Here is a 16,791-nt window from a genome sequence, read left to right as displayed (position 1 = left end):
TAACAGTTTTGTATCAGCTTGTAAATGTTACATCATACTTTGAAAATAGGGCAATTTGGAAGTTAACAATCCAGTACAACAATTAGGTATCAATTTATTTCTCCAGGGAGCAGTGCCCACAAGGAGGAGTCAATATGCTGGCCACTCCTTTGCCACAATGCTTTCTGTACACATTTCTCCTCTTTCTTACTGATGATGCTTCAAACACATTCAGGAGCTTCAGGCTGATCTCATTCTTGGTGCACCATCTTCATTCTTAGAACTGTTGTATGAAGACATGACAAACCAAGTAGACTGGGACCCTATGGTTACAATTTTTCATCTTCATGTGAGCCTTTCCTCACTGAGAGCTTAGAAATTGAACAGCAGTGGTTTTATCAGTTTGGTGCATCTGAGGTTGTTAGACATAATGCCCAAAATTGATTAACTTGTCTGCAAGATGGTATCTAGTAACTAGTTCTACTAGAATACACAGTTGATTTCCTTACACGGTGTAATGGTGTGGGAACAGACTTTCTAACGGCAAGCCTTTCAGTGTTTGAGTTTATTTAAACTGGGGTTAAACCTGCCCCCAGACATTTTTGGAAATTACCTTGCTTGCAAGAGTCTTTGGTTTCTAAAGTTTCATTCACTTAACCCTATAGTGGGTCAAAGGTTTCCAATTTAGAATCATAATGCATTTATCATTGGTCAATATGTTGAGCATATGCTTTTTCCACTCAAAAGTTTGAGGTTATCAGTATTGGAGATTCATTCGGTTATAAAGGGTTGAGTACATTCTAAAAGAATAAAAGGCATATACACCCATCCACTCCCAATTGGTGGCAACTTGTTACCCTTAGGTTAGGATTCAAATGATTCTTGCATGTTTATGAGTTTGTTCCTCTTTGGCTTTCTGATTATTGATTGAATATTGTTTTTGTATTTATTTGTTTTGATTTTGCATTGGTTTCAGTCTTTATACCTTGTATATCAATAGAGTGGCTATAGATCATTTTTACATTCGTTTACCGTAGCGTTGTAAGAAATTGTGTAGTATGCCTTCTCCCACATCACATCACTTCAGAAAACATCTAAAATATACAGGACTCAAGCATAGCTTCTGCTCACATCCACATTGCGTATCTTGAGAAATGGATGATATTGGCATGGGAATAAACTGTCTTATGTACCTTGTGGCCTGTAGCTTCTCTTATGACATATATGGTGGAGTGGTTTTCAAGTGGCTTATACTGCATTACAGACATTTCTGTGAGGCAGTTACTTAGAAAGGCTTGGTAATCTAAGGGAGTAGTCTTCATATATAACATAGAGCAGGCATGTCAAACCTGCGCCCCTCCAGATGTTTTGGCCTACAACTCCCATGATCCCTAGCTAGCAGGACCAGTGGTTGGGGAAGATGGGAATTGTAGTCCAAAACATCTGGAGGGCCGCAGGTTTGACATGCCTGACATAGAGGGAGTAGCATCTAGAGGAATAAGTGGTGGGTGGGATATACGTGTGCCTACCATTGGGATCTAAGTTTTTCATGGGTAATGAATGCAAAGGTATGTGGTTTGTAAAAGAGGGTTCCATGTCTGCTGCAGGGCTCTATACTTTATGCATTGCCAATGCATGACAATGTGACTACCATGGAGCATGGAGTTTCTTCTACAAATGATCTAAATAGGTCAAATTAAGATGTGTTTTAAAAGGTAAAGGTAGCCCTGACCGTTAGGTCCAGTCACGGACGTTTAGGATGACTTAATTAGGCTAGAGGTCAGACAAGGAGAAAAGTATTCATATATTCTGGAATTTTTATACTGCTTGGTGATTTTCCCTTATTGATCAGCATCAAGATCACCAAAAAGCATCTAAAAAAGCATATATAATTACGTTATTTTAAAGACGTAACTAAGCTACCTATATAGATGGCAATTATGGTGACATAGCCCATGCCTTAACAATTGTTTTTTACGCCGACAGATTGGAAGTTGTAAGAATGTAACAGTTATGTCTCTGCGCTCTAACAAACTGGAATTTCTTCCTGATGAGATTGGACAAATGCAGAAACTCAGAGTCTTAAACTTGAGTGACAACAGGTAATGGTTTTATTATTTTAGATTTATTGCATAATCAGTGCTCTTTTGAACCAGCTGATAACTGTTCAGAACGTATGCTAACATTTTTCTCTTAAAGCATTGCCGGATTATCAGTTGACAGAACAACATATGTGCAGATAATTTGTTTCATGGGATCCAGAAAACTTTTCTCAAGGAAGCATTTCTCTTTTGTAAATGCCACGTTTTTCATTAGTTGAACAACAGCAATTAAATTATTGTTGGCATAAAGTTTTTTAGGTACTGCACAAAGTTTATTAAATAGCACAATACCTTCCACAGGTTTACAAACTAATGGATATAATTAAAAAGAAGGAACAAGGACACAGTTGCTCTAAACCATGTAGCATAGAGAGAAAAGAGAAATGTCAAAAACATTTATGGTTTAGAAAGCCACAAGAGGCTACTTCATCAAAGGAGGAAGGCAAAGCTAAAACTGGATTCCTCCCAGTGGAGGTTCTACAAACCTCTGGTGTCCAACTTGCAGAACAGGATGACCTTCTCCTCTGAATGAGAATTACATTTAATTCATAAAGAAGAATGCAAACATTTGATAAATTTTGCAGATAGTCTCTTTTTTTGCTTAAATATTTCAGGTCATTTTATGAATAATATGTCATCAACTGACATTTTCTGGAGGCTGCAGTAATTAAAGCTAAAATCCTATGATTCATTTAACTGAAAAGGGTAGCAAAAAAAATCAACTTCAACTAATTTAAACATCCCTTTTCTTCTTGTTGGAACCAATTAGAGTTTTATATATAGCACTTGTTTTTCCCCCACATGCAGTCATTTAAAACACAAAAGTGGAAATAATTTCACAGAATCAGCATACTGATATTGTGATTTAATTTTCATTTAGCATGAACCATGTTTGTAAATGTAGTGTCCTAACAGGGTTACAGGGTCTTGAAATCAAACATTCTGGTACTTGGATGGGGCCTGTGTTAGATGGAATGTAAAGGGTTAAAAGGTAACTGGCTGCAACCATTGCTCCTTCTGTGATTCAGTGAGTAGGATTTATGGTATGTTTGTGTGTTTTTTTAGTGCTCTACCTGTTCAGTTCTATGTAAGCTGGCTCAGAACTAGTCCTGTTTATTGTCCACTTAATAAAGTGAACGTCTTTCTGTTCCTTGGAGTCTGCTGTACTTCACGGTTAACAGGAAGGTATGCAGCTGCAAGAGTAGATACATAAAGAGGGACCCAGTTAAGAATATTTCATGGTGCCTGTTCTCTACTGACATCCCAGCACAAGGGTTATGGCAGAAATACAGTTTCCAAGAAGCTGGTTTGTCAGGACAATGTGCACCACAACCGGAGAAAGTGGAAGCAGAGCTCTGAAGTATAAAGTGTTTCTGGTGGAGCAGATATAAAGGACAGCAGGTTCCAAACTGCCCTATTTCTGCATGTTGTTAGAGAAGAGGCTAGGGAGGATGTCAGAATGAGACTTATGATGGATACAAGGGAAAAGCATTAATCCCTGTGTCACGGATTCAAAGATGCTTGCCCTGCAGTGAGAGGGCACTTTCATAGGAGACTGCTAAGCTTGCCCTCATGTTTGAGCGCATATCCAGCATAACAATGAAAGCTATTCCTAAAAAAAGCACAAGCCTTTATTAATTTTTTTGTCAATGCATGAGTGTGAAAGTGATTCATAAGGATTTTATTCTGGTAGCAGTCAAAAGTGAGAAATTTAGCAGCTGGAAGACATTTGCAGAGTTTCATTGTAGTGTTCTTAGGTTTGGAATACTGCCTCAGCTAAAAACTTAACACATAACAATAGATTAGATACTTTGCTATGGTCTCTATGATCTTTAGTATTGTTTTTGTAAGAATCCTACGTGAAATGTGTTGTAAAATCTGTTTCCTGTTTAATGTTATACTTTCAATTTGAAAAAGACAAAAATTTAAAAATAAAGTTAGGTGCCTATATAGGTAAGCAAATAATAACTGCTCTGAGAAACTAGTTCTCTCTCTCTCTCTCTCTCTCTCTGTGTGTGTGTGTGTGTGAGACAATCTTCTCTGAGTGTTTAGGAAGTTGTGTAAACATTTTTAACTGGGAAAATATTCTTTGAAAAAGAACCAAGTATTTCCATAAAGATGTCTTTAAAAGCTACATTTAAAAGCAATGCAACAGGATGACAAAAATTGAAATTGCTGTCATCTGACTGTTAAAATACTACATAAATATCTTGACAATGTTTAAGTAAATACTCAAGTAAATACTCAATTTTGTTATTTTTACAGATTGAAAAATTTACCTATCACTTTTACAAAACTTAAAGATCTTGCAGCTTTGTGGCTTTCAGACAACCAGGTACAGATTTTAATGTCTATTCTCATTATAACAGCTAAATAACAGGACAGCAAGCTCAGCTGTATTTGTAAAATATGTATGGTGAACTTAAAAGTGTTTAAATTTGTTAAACCAGATGATGCTTTCTGGCAGGGCAAAATAAAAATTATGAGTATAATCCATAATTGTTCAAAGCATCTCAAGTTCTGCTTCCTTCAAGTTCATCCGTATCAGCAGATCTCCCTGTGAACCCCCAAATATTTTGAAGCACCAAGCAGGGCTAGCCCTACTGTTAGGCAGAGTGCAGTGACGTGGGGAAGAAATGCGATGTTGGGAGGGAAGAATTTGCTAGTTCAAATGACAACCTTTTTTGTAGTAACTTCCTTCTGTACAATGTGATGGGTGTTTCACAAGGGAGGGTGGTTAAGCCCAAGACCTGTTGAGTCTAACCATCTGTCAGTGGTGAGGAACCTCTGATCCACAGGCCTAAATTTGGTCTAGCCATACCCACCTGCCATCACATACAATGTGGGGTATTTGGCAGTTAAAGATATCCCTGGCCCGAAAGGGATTTTGCAGGCAGTGACTCTCAGCTGATCACCGGTGCCAACAAAGCCCTATATGTTGTAAGCGGCAATCATCAGTAGAGTATCAAGGCTTGCAAAGTAATAAGCTTTTCCCTGCAGAGTTTGATTTCATTCTGACACCAGGTGTTTAAGAGGTTGGCAGCCCTGTCTACCTGTCAGACTTGGCCCATAGAAAGTTGGGGAAAGTAAGGTTCTGCCCCACTGGCTGGATCCAGTTCTCCATCCTTATATAAAAGGAGGATTGAGTCTCCTATCTATGATAGAACTGTGGCATTGTAGAGATGTTACAGGAAGGACAATGTTTATGTAAATGTAAAACTGATAATCAATATACAGTACAGGCTTCTGGATCATCCTCTTAGTTTTAAGGATACTGCAATTTCTTCTTTAGGACAAAAGTTGTAGGCCAAAACATTTGGAGGGCCGCAGTTTGGGGATGCCTGATCTAAGTAATAAGAAAACAACACAGCACCATCTATTGGTTGGAGTTGCTATTTCCTAATCATTACAATGTAATTTAATACCTAGAAATTATGTACCATAGTTAGTATTGTTTTGATCAAAAATGTTAATCACAGTGCTCATTGTAATTGGACACTATTTGCTAGTGTGCATGATAATTTTAGATTCCATAATTTTGGAGTTATTGTAATGTTGTTTGCTTTGAATTTGCAGTCCAAGGCCCTTATCCCTCTTCAAACTGAGGCACATCCAGAAACAAAGCAAAGAGTGCTGACCAACTACATGTTTCCTCAGCAACCTCGTGGTGATGAAGGTACTTATCCAAAAAAAAAGGAAAGCTATTCAGTAAATAATTAATGTTGACTTAAGTATTCTAAACAATTATTCTATAGATAGTTGTTGTTTTACAATACAAACCACTCCCTTTCTCACTTTTAACTTTCATTTTTGATTAATCATAGCAATGAAAGCTAGTGCCTGATTTGGCAGGGCTGCTAGGAGATCATGGCCAATGAGTGGTCACAGGACTGTGGCCAAGTTATACTGGTTTTCTCACCATTCTCCTCCCTTGCTGTGGATACTTAGGCATTGCAGTTTTACAAACAGCACCTAACTCAGTTGAAAAGCTGCTTTCACGGTTGCTTTCTTCTTAAAGATAGGTTGTGTGGGCCCCACCTGTTCTGGTTGTCAACCTATCCTCCTCCCATGAAAAGGGACTGTTTACAATGTATTTGCAGACCGTGGGAAAAGATTGTTCCCCTTCCCCAGTTTATTAACTTCTACATCTTCCCCCGCCCCCAGAATGTGAAATAAGGTAAAGGGATATTAAGTAGACTAGGACCTGGGAGACCAGGGTTAAAATCAACCACAAAACTCACTGTGTGACCTTGGGCCAGTCACTGTATCTCAGCCTAACCTACCTCACAGAGTTATAGTGAGGGTAACATGGGGAAAAGAAGACCCATGAATACCACCTTGAGCTTCAAATAAAAATGCTACCTCCTGCCTGCCTATCCCTGATTTTGAATTTGGGGGCTAGGCTTTGAATAATGGACACAATTCAGGCCTACAAACATTTGACTTGTAGATCCTCAGCAAATCCAATGTGTGACAACTGTCTGTTGGGATTGTGCTCCTGTACTACATATAGACTCTGCACACTGAGTTATCATCTGCAGCATCCTACTTTTTAAATAGCATTTTAAGTTTGTTTTACAGTCTTTTTATCCTCACAATAACATGGTTGCTTTGATCATAGTTCAACACAAAGAACAGTACTAGCCCCTTCAAGACTAACACATTTATTATGGCACAAGTTTTCTTGTCAGTTTCATCGTTCTTGGTAATCCATGAAAGTAATAATACATTTGCTAGCCTTTAAAGCGCTACTGGACTGTTGTTTTGTTTCTGCTGTCCCTTTGTTTGAAAGTGCACCAGAGTAATATACCCCATGCCATACAATGAGCCTGTGACAGAAAATGGGTGGTGGTCTTCTGGTTGGCTAGCTTTTAAAAAATGGTAACAAAAAGGCCAATAATTCTTGGTAATCAACGAAAGTTTCATTTCTGCTATAAACCATGGTGGTTAGAAGTTAGAAACTGGCTCTGCGTTGCCAGAACACCATATCAAATGAATTTGCTAAACTTTAGGCAAGTTGGTAGCTGGGAAAGAATGTATGTTTGCATGGACAAAAATCAAGAGTGGCCTTAGCTCACAAGCCCAAGCATCCTCATACTGGGCTAACTTGACTATTTGCACCCGCAGATGCGGGTTTGCACAGCGCAATATTTCCAGTTCAGAGTTATTTGGTTGTTTAAGTTGATATTGTGGGTAAAGTTTTATTACTAGGTATCTTTTGGTTATGACGTTAATTTCTACTCCAATTAGATTTCCAGTCTGACAGCGATAGTTTTAATCCTACTCTATGGGAGGAGCAAAGACAGCAACGTATGACTGTTGCCTTTGAATTTGAAGAAAAAAAGGAAGAGGAGGAAAATGCAGGAAAAGTTAAGGTAACTAGGATTATCATCCTTGGTTTTTTGTAGTAAATAAGTAGATGATTGTTAAGTGTGTGGAGTTTAACCAATCTAGACATGAGTAAGGCTGAAATCCTATACTCACCTATTTGAAAGTAAGTCCCATTGAACTCAGTGGTGTTTACTTTGACATGCAATGGATTGCACTGAAAATCTCTTTAAGAATTCGACTGTTTCCTACTACCATGATTGGACTTTCAATTGCTGGCTAGGGTACATGAAATTTGCACTGTTAAAATCTCATATTCCACAGCTGGCAACTAGAAAGTCCTCTTTGATGGGCTGCCTCATTTAAGTGCAGTCCAGAAGTTTGCTCTTGCCTTTAAAAGTCAACCTGCTGATTTGCATATTTTCTTGATGTCCTTACTTCTCTTGATATTTGCCATAATGTCCCCTTAAAGCATGTGACATTTAGAACTAAAGGGATTGGCACTTTTATAAATATATAGAGAGAGTAAGAATTAGATATCGCCTCGCTGCAAATCTTGTTTTGCAGAACAGAATGAAACTGATAGAAGTGCATCTTGCTGTGGTGTTTATGAGACAGAATTACCAAAAGGATAACAATGTGTGAGCAATAGAAGCTGATGGCTTATGTTCACAAAGACCATTTCTAATTGGCTAACTCAGAACTGTCACATCAGATGAAAACAAACAGCCTTTTAAGCAGATATTTCTGTTCTGTATAAAATTGAGGGAAGAAAATAGGTTAGATTTCTTTATAAAAGCCAAGTGTAATGTGAAATGGCAGTTGCACAGGGGGGAAAATATCGTAGGAGTCAAATTAATTAACAAGTCCTGACATAAATATCTTCTTTCAGAAGTTTAAACAAGGCACAAAAGACTTTATAAGACACAAAAATGGCTGATCTATTGCTCATCAAATTGTTATATTTAGCCCCAAGTAATCATTCCACAGCCACCAAAATTTCAACACCTTGAATATTACATTTCAGTGACAGCTGAAATTGTCACCTTAGCACAAGAGATGTTTTTTCTTGAATTTCTGTCTCCTGCACAAAAAACTTTGCAGTCTCAGTGCTCATATGCATTTTTTCTTTCAAAACCAAAGGATTCATAAGCCCATTATGTAACAAACATGAAGACCACTTAGTGGGAATTCAGCTCTATCTTTTCAATAGTATCTTCAATGTGCACTAGAGGTATTACTTAGTATTCCAGCCCACAAAGACAACCCATACAGCATGCATTTTGCACAATATTCTATAATACAGAAATTGTTTTCTGATCTTTATATTAAAAATATGCCCACTCTGCTCTGCATTCAGAATGGGGGTTGGCCTTGACATGATGATTATATTCTAGCAAGCAAGTGCCCCTGATGTGTGTCAAAACCAAGTACTTCCAGCAGGTGTTTTGTAAAAGCATTGCCTTGCTGTTTTGAGGCAAATATTTTTTATTTTAAAATGAGATTAACCAAGGTCAAGAGTCACATCTATCAGTCAAATCATTTGTGTTTGGAATTGGAACAGGACTTGAAATTGATGTTAGTTTCCAGGAATAAAGAAAAAATCAGACCTGTCTTTCTTGAGATCTTATTCTGTTTCCCTCTTTTATCCTACAGATATCTGAGAGGGGGGAAACTGCCTTACTCTTCATATAATCGTCAAACAAAAATAACACTTTATTAAAATGAAAAGTAAGATTGGGTTGTATCCAGGGCGTCCCTCTGCTGAAAGAAGGTTCTTTGATCCAGTGGAGGTGTCTATGAGCCGAAGGGAAGGATGTGTTTTCCATATACTCCCCCTTTCTTCTGCAGTCCCTTATGCTACTTACTTAACTGTTCCAAAGGATTTCCTGTTGAACAAATTTGGGGGAGCTGCACAGAGAAAGGGGAATGAGCTAAAATCGCCTTTGCCACTTTCCACTATCATGAGCATCTGCTGGATCAAAAAGCATACTGTTGCAAAAATGAGCAATGTATGTATGGACGCAGTTAGATATCAATCCATTGTATCTGATTTTTTGTGGTTATTCCTTTAATAGAAAGCAACACAAAATTGTATTGGTAGCTGTCTAGGACACACACACTTATGAGGGTACTAAGAGTACATTTTCGTACAGGAGAAGGGCAAAAGATGTTTTAAAGCAGTGAAGAAGCTAAGTAGTTCCATGTTAAGCCATAGCCTGTGTTATTTCACTTCCCATATTTCTAATGTTATATAATTGAAAATCAAAATACAGTCATTTCCAGTAATGTTGCCTTTATGTCTGAAAAGTTTGAACTAATCAATGAGACTGTGCAATTAAATGACATATGTATAGATGTCAGTAAATGCATTTTAATAGCTTTGTTCATTTCAGCTTCCATTTTCTTTTTAGTAAACAATTTAAAAAAGAAATCTGTATATAAAAATATGGTTCTATCTAATGCTGAGTAAGCAGAAAACAGCTCATACAATGGCTCCTTCCTACAGTCCTGTACTCCTTCACAATGCTTCTCTAGAAGGTCCTGAGCAGTGTGGTCTGTATCATGTAGTAGGGGGAATTGACATAAAACCAGGCAGAAGAATCTTGTACCAACAGCATGCAAGATTCCTCTGCCTGATTTGGCGTGTTTCCCCTCTTCTACCATAGTCATCTGCAACACACTCAGGAGGGCTCTTGGCCTTCTCAAGGGGCTCTTGTGTTGAGGGTCTAGGTAGCTACAGTGGGGAAGAGGAGAGGGAAAGATCCATTAAGCTTGCATGCCCTTCTGCTTACAACCTTCATTTTAATTTTGCCAGGTATACTTTTGCTAAAAAATAAGATAAACTGGGTTTCAAAACTTTTGATGTCATGCTAGGCAGGTGAACTTATGTTCAGCTGATCACAGTTTTTTGATTCATAGGATAAAGATAAGCATGTTTCTGAATGGTGGTAAAAAATTAATTTTATCATTTTTTGTTGATTCACAAACTAGAAAAGTGTTCTATTCGCCTGCATCAGGGGTAGATAACCTTTTGCACTCAAGAGTTGCATGTGGCAATGGTCAGGGGATACATAGCAGTAATAAGTGGGCCTGAAAGTGGTGGCTGTGGGCAGGATCTGGGCTTCTCTCTCTCTCTCTCTCTCTCTCTCTCTCTCTCACACACACACACACACACACACACACACACACACACACACGTACGTACAGGTGCATATACAATACCCACTTTCCCCCCAAAATAAAGATGAAAATCCACGGGAGTGCTGTCAATAATATCAGTGTAAAACCAATTTTAATGTGTTAAATAGATTTTTAAATGCCACACTGGTGCTACATCTTTACAGTACTGAACATATTTAAAAGAAATCATGTTAAATGTTTCTGTTATATTAATTATATTTATTCTATCTTAAAACATAATCAAATAGTTACAGGTCAGTTCAATACTTGGGTGTTTGGAGATGATTCTCTTATATGTTTATCCAGTAAACATGCAAGTAATATTGGGGCTCACAGTGTTTAAAGCGCATACAAAATTTCTTTGACATCATGGCTATCTGTGTATTGCAATATCAACTGCAGGCACCTGTCTGTTTGGCTGATATGAAGACATTTCCAGAGTGGTGAAATAATCATTAATATTAAGGGCACGGTTCTCAATGAAATGTGTGCCCTGTGATTGGTTGATTGCATATTCATCTAAGTTTCATAAGATTTGGTTTGTAATTTTATGTTATTTTAAATTATACATTTGGTAATAGATCTTACTATTCATAATAACTTTATTCTGATGAGTCTTGTGAAATTTGCTTTTAGTCAAGTGTATCATTGTTTGCTGAAATGAATTTGACAGTAGAAATTAAAAAAGAAATTCTTCTATCCAGGAATATTGCACTTTGGAAGGTTTTTATCCCCAGCGGCATGCTACTTCTGAGGTAACTTTAAATGTGAAACATAAAAGACCATGAATAGAAAGGGAGTCTAGACTTCATTGGTAATTATCATTTTTAATATCAACTATGGGATTTTCTTCACCCTAATTCTATCTAGCACATCTGCGAGTATGTTTAATAGTGAAAGTTAATATTTACCTAAGATAAACTAACTTTACTCAAATTTCCTTACATAGTTAATTAGTTACACTGTATTCTTAGCAACCTTTGCAGTGCATGTAGTATTTGATTTACATCCCAGTTATTATTAAGGTTATGTGTAAATCTTACGTATACCATGGCCCAGGTCATGTAGAAAAGCAAGTGATTAAGTTAGACCAGCAGCAATTACATTATTTCAGCTGTAAGGCTATTAGAACAATAGCAGTACTTTATTCCACACATCACTTAGTTAGTTTTCTTACTGGAGCTGTACATTTCCTTGTAACGTAATATTTCACATTTGCTATTGAGATCCATGTTTGGATGTGCTTGTCTGTAATGCATACTTTATTATATTTCAACGCTCAGTGCTAGTTGCTACCATAGTTTGTTCTCTTCACATCAGTCAAGCTTTTTGAATGGTTGCCTATTAACTTGTGTCTGCATTTGAACCTTGGCTTTACATGCAATTTTTTCCTTTGTAGTAAAAATTATATCACACTTTTGCACAAATACACATCCATTAAACGAGGTGGGCCCCCCCCCCTCAATTTTTATTTAATGCAATCCATTAAAATTGAAGCGTACTCAAGTCCTATTGATTTCAGAAGGATTTAGGAACATCTAATCTTTTTTGGATTGCTCACAGTTTTTTCAAATAAGCTATCACAGTGTTGTTTTATATATCCAGAATGACTTCACCTATGCAAGTGAAGTTCCAGATTCTACTTGAGCCATTCAAATGATATTTAATAGTCTGAACATCATTTCAGTCCAAGTATTATTGCATTATACAGTTTTAGGCAAGTGGGAAGGAAATTACATTCAGTCACCAATGGATTTTATTCTGCATTCACCATGTTGTAAATGACATGGGCTTTAGCATTTCAAAGGCACAGTTTTATGTTAACATTGTCTCAAATGCCTAAATTCACTGTCTCTGTGTTTTCTGTTTTGTATAACCTTGATAATCAAAACTAGAAGTTTAATAATAATTTTTGTTTCCTATTTGTGATTTTAATTTATTTTGTTAAACGACTGCTCAGGTTGAAATAAACTTAAAGCGCTATCCAACTCCATACCCAGAAGATTTAAAGAATATGGTGAAATCTGTTCAAAATCTGGTGGGTAAACCTAGCCATGGAATGAGGCCTGAGAATGCAACACCAACTGTCAGTGCAGAACAAGCTGTGAAAGACAAATATGAGCACAAGTGGCCAATGGCACCAAAGGATATATCCGTGGAGGTAACATGACAGTGTTATTTAAAGAAATGGGAACTTATTTTAAGATCAGTAAAATACAGATCTCTTTATTCAGAGGGTTGTGTGTAAGAGTAGTAGGCTGATCTGTAACCCCTTTCTTTCCCTCCTACCACCCATTAGATATAATTTGCTTCACCTTTCAGTGCTGCCCTTCTGATTTTCTTTATTATTATTATTATTATTATTGGGCCAAATATCATGTAGTTCTCATACTACACAGAACAAAACAGGTACAGTCATACCTCTTGTTACGAATGCTGCAGGTTGCGTATGACATCGGATACGTACACGCCGAACCCGGAAGTACCGGAATGGGTTACTTCTGGGTTTGGCAGTTCGCGCATGCGCAGATGCAACAAATGACGTCATGCACATGCACAGAAGTGCCAAATCGCGCCACGCACGTGCGCAGATGCGGCACTTCATGTTGCGTACTGCTCATGTTGCGTACGGAGCTCTGGAACAGATCCCATATGCAACATGAGGTACCACTGTATTGCCAACATTGCACGACACAGAAATTGTCAGGGTTTGCTGTTGATTGTCAGGTACCAATGCTGGGGCATGGCCCAAACAGTCAAGGTTGAGGTCAGATGTCTGGTGCTCCTTGCTGCAGCACACTCTAAATGACATCCTATCTCAGGGGGAGTTGTACAGGAAGAACATGGCTTCCTGCCTGTAAACATCAAGTCCTCTCACTCTTAGGTAAACTTGCTGTATTTGCATTCATAGCATGCAGTGGCAAGAAGCTGCTTGCAATAGCAGCTCCAGGCTGTGGGCAGTTAGGTGCCTTATTTTTAAAAGTTTTAAAAACTTAAAAACTTTTTTGTTTTGTTTTTTAAAATGTGCATTTCCATGCGGAGTTTTAGGCATTTCTCAGAAATAGGGCAGAGCAGCCTTAGTTCCCTCCCCATGCACAATTGGGACAGACCAGACTAATGGGTCCATCCATGGATGCCCACAGGATTTCCTAGACCCGATACACTGTGTGGTTTGGGTCCCCTGAATCTCCCCACAATCTCCTGATAAGAACTGCTGTTTATGTGCCTATATTAACTTTACCGAGCCTCACATTGGACTGTTGCAGATATAAAAGGGGAAGGGGAGGCCTGAAAACTATCATCAGGTAGTGATCATTTAAAAAAAAAAATACTCTACCACCAACGGTACATTTGTCCAGGGCAAAATAGCTGTGAGCACAAAGCACAGAGTTAAGCTTCTTGCCTGGTCAGCATTCGTGCTTGGAAGTTTTATAATTCCATGTTCCTGATAAAAATTTGTCATTAAAGTTAAGTATCACTTGCTGGGCTATCTTTTTATAATATTCCACAATATTATTGCATTTTACAGGACCCATATGTACATGCTGTGAATGATATGAGGATAGGGGAACTTCGTCCCTCCATGACTGAAGCACCATTGTACCAACCTAAACTTGTCCTATTGGGTAAAGAGAAAAAAGGTACTAAGTCACTTTATATATATTGAACGTGACAAACAATGAAAAATGCAGAAGAAAAATGTGCTCAACACTGTATTCTCTTTTTTACACTTGGCCAGAATCAAATTGGAAATTATATTTAATATGCAAAGCCAGTCAATATAGATGCACAGCTATCTACAGTATATTTCTCTCCTACCCCTTTTCCTTAGACTACTAGCAACTTTAAATGGTATAAAAAGCAGGTCCCAGTTTCCTGGGGACCTTGGACACAGGGTACCACTGGGCCTCTTGTCCCATCCTTTACCTCCTCAAACTACACTCCCTTCCATTCTTGGTCCCACCCCATACCTTTTCTGTCTGCCAGCTTACATACGCAAATATTTCTGTCATCCTCCTTTTTGCCTCAGCTTCTGTTTCCTTACACCTGCTGGTATTGCTTTTTTGTCTCTCTCTCATCTTCATTTTCATTTTGATCACTTTCTTCTCCCGTGTATCACATTCTCTGCCGCTTTAATGCACCTCTCTGTGACTGTGCCTGGGGAACTGAGGCTCTTCTCCCTTCCCTGCATCACCCCTCCCCCCCTGCAACCCTCTGTGGATGCCCTTTCTCCCTCCCACAATAAATATTGTGAAATCTCCCATGTCACATTTGGTTTGGCCCTGAGTGTTGGATATAGTGTATAAAGAAGGCTATATATGTCATTAAAAATAATTGTAGATTGATACAGTCAGATGATACACCATCTTGGATGAAGATGGTTGGAAAGGGAGGAGGTAAAGGTAAAGGGACCCCTGACCATTAGGTCCAGTCGTGACCGACTCTGGGGTTGCGGCGCTCATCTCGCGTTATTCGCCGAGGGAGCCGCCGTACACCTTCCAGGTCATGTGGCCAGCATGACAAAGCTGTTTCTGGCGAACCAGAGCAGCACACGGAAATGCCGTTTACCTTCCCACCAGAGCGGTACCTATTTATCTACTTGCACTTTGACGTGCTTTCGAACTGCTAGGTTGGCAGGAGCTGGGACCGAGCAACGGGAGCTCACCTCGTCGCGGGGATTCGAACCGCCAACCTTCTGATTGGCAAGCCCTAGATTCAGTGGTTTGAACCCACAGCGCCACCCGCATCCCACTGCTGTACAAATGTCTTAGGTGTCTTTGAACATCCCAGGGATAAGTTCATGGCTGGCTATATTTGTATGATATAGAAGTGGAAATCACATTTCTCTGCTAATTACAGTAGTTGTTGTATATATGTCTCTGTGTTCAATCTTCTATTCAACTATTAATTTCATATTTCTTTCTGTGCTTGTTTTAGAATCAACAGATGAATCTGAAGCAGATAAAGTTCACTGCATGAATAACAGTGTTTCTTCAGGCACCTATTCAGACTATTCACCTTCACAGGCCTCTTCAGGGTCTTCTAACGCTCGTGTTAAAATGGGGTCCTTGCAGACTACAGCTAAAGATGCAGTGAATAATTCTTTGTGGGGTAACAGGTGTGTTTACTTTGTAGACCCCACTTGAAACACTGAATCTGACCATAAAGACATCTCAGACAGCCAAAAGTACAAAGAGCTTAAATAAAAGATGATGGTGGTGATGATGATATGAACCCTCGTATTAAAACAAAAACAAAAACAGACAGGAACGTCACTAGGGCCAGACTAGCAGAAGGAGGAGCATGATTGAGATGCCTTTATTTTCTCTTTGAACTAGCAGTGCTTCCTAGGACACCTCTGTGACTACGTGACATCATGTCTCAGGAAGTACTGCTAGGCTGTTAGCTGGTATACTACAAGTGCACACAAGACTTCTAAGAAGTCTGGCATTGCATACAGTTGGAGAAAACCTGCTGCACTTGGAACAACATCACACTGGCACTACTGCAAATAAGGGAAGCATTGTGCACAAAAAGGTAAGTGTTTCAGCATCCCTGCCCCCTCAACAGCTGGAAAGGGAGAAGAGCAGAGCATCCAGAGCAGAGTAACTGCTCCCCCACAACTAGACATCTCTGCAGAAAGGCCCATGTTTGGAGGCGAGAGGAAGGGCACCTTTTCCCATGTCAAGGCCCAGATGAATTATGCCTTAGGGGGGGAAATTACTCCGGCAACTTCTACCCAAAATTCAGGTCTATCTGCAAACTTTCAGAGTATATTACAATAATTGAATAGCAGTTCGCCCATCTTACCCATTTTTCAGCTGACAAGAATGAAAGAGGTACAAAATGATTACGTGTCATCAAGGTTTTCTGTACTGTCCACATTTACTCCATTGCATACAGAGTCCTATATAAGCAACTTTATCCCACCATAAATACAGACTCTGTTTTCAAAGAGACTTTAACTTTGCTTGCAGGCTCAGTGCTATGTGCTTATTATCTGTCACTAGCATAGAGATTTTTATACCAGAGGTTTTTTTTGAGGCAGATTTTTAGATTTATGCAAAGCCATTTTCATATACTGTACATATAAATTGTGATATTTCTCTTTTTGTGTGCTTTCTCTTTCTTGGACATTGCATTAAAAAAATATTGATTGCAAATCAATATTGGGTTAGGAAACAATCCAGACAAGGTG

The 16,791-nt window shown here is 38.7% G+C and overlaps 1 protein-coding gene across 5 annotated transcripts in view; it reads left to right on the top strand.

The window, feature by feature from the left end:
* Positions 1 to 16,791, top strand: part of LRRC7 (leucine rich repeat containing 7) — a 172,202-nt gene that overhangs the window by 127,168 nt on the left and 28,243 nt on the right. For all 5 annotated transcript variants that reach the window (XR_015951009.1, XM_088673912.1, XM_088673915.1 and 2 more), the window contains exons 13-20: positions 1,966 to 2,081; positions 4,347 to 4,416; positions 5,658 to 5,757; positions 7,332 to 7,456; positions 11,297 to 11,347; positions 12,553 to 12,753; positions 14,122 to 14,233; positions 15,531 to 15,711. Coding sequence is in view for 4 of the 5 variants with exons in the window: in XM_088673912.1 (XP_088530038.1) it covers positions 1,966 to 2,081; positions 4,347 to 4,416; positions 5,658 to 5,757; positions 7,332 to 7,456; positions 11,297 to 11,347; positions 12,553 to 12,753; positions 14,122 to 14,233; positions 15,531 to 15,711 (956 nt within the window). In the remaining variant the exon portion in view is untranslated. The remainder of the gene's footprint in view (positions 1 to 1,965; positions 2,082 to 4,346; positions 4,417 to 5,657; positions 5,758 to 7,331; positions 7,457 to 11,296; positions 11,348 to 12,552; positions 12,754 to 14,121; positions 14,234 to 15,530; positions 15,712 to 16,791) is intronic.

The sequence above is a fragment of the Zootoca vivipara genome, chromosome 7, assembly GCF_965207765.1.
Source record: "Zootoca vivipara chromosome 7, rZooViv2.hap1.1, whole genome shotgun sequence".
In the NCBI taxonomy this organism is placed as follows: Eukaryota; Metazoa; Chordata; class Lepidosauria; order Squamata; family Lacertidae; genus Zootoca; species Zootoca vivipara.
This window is presented reverse-complemented; position numbering and strand designations above follow the sequence as displayed.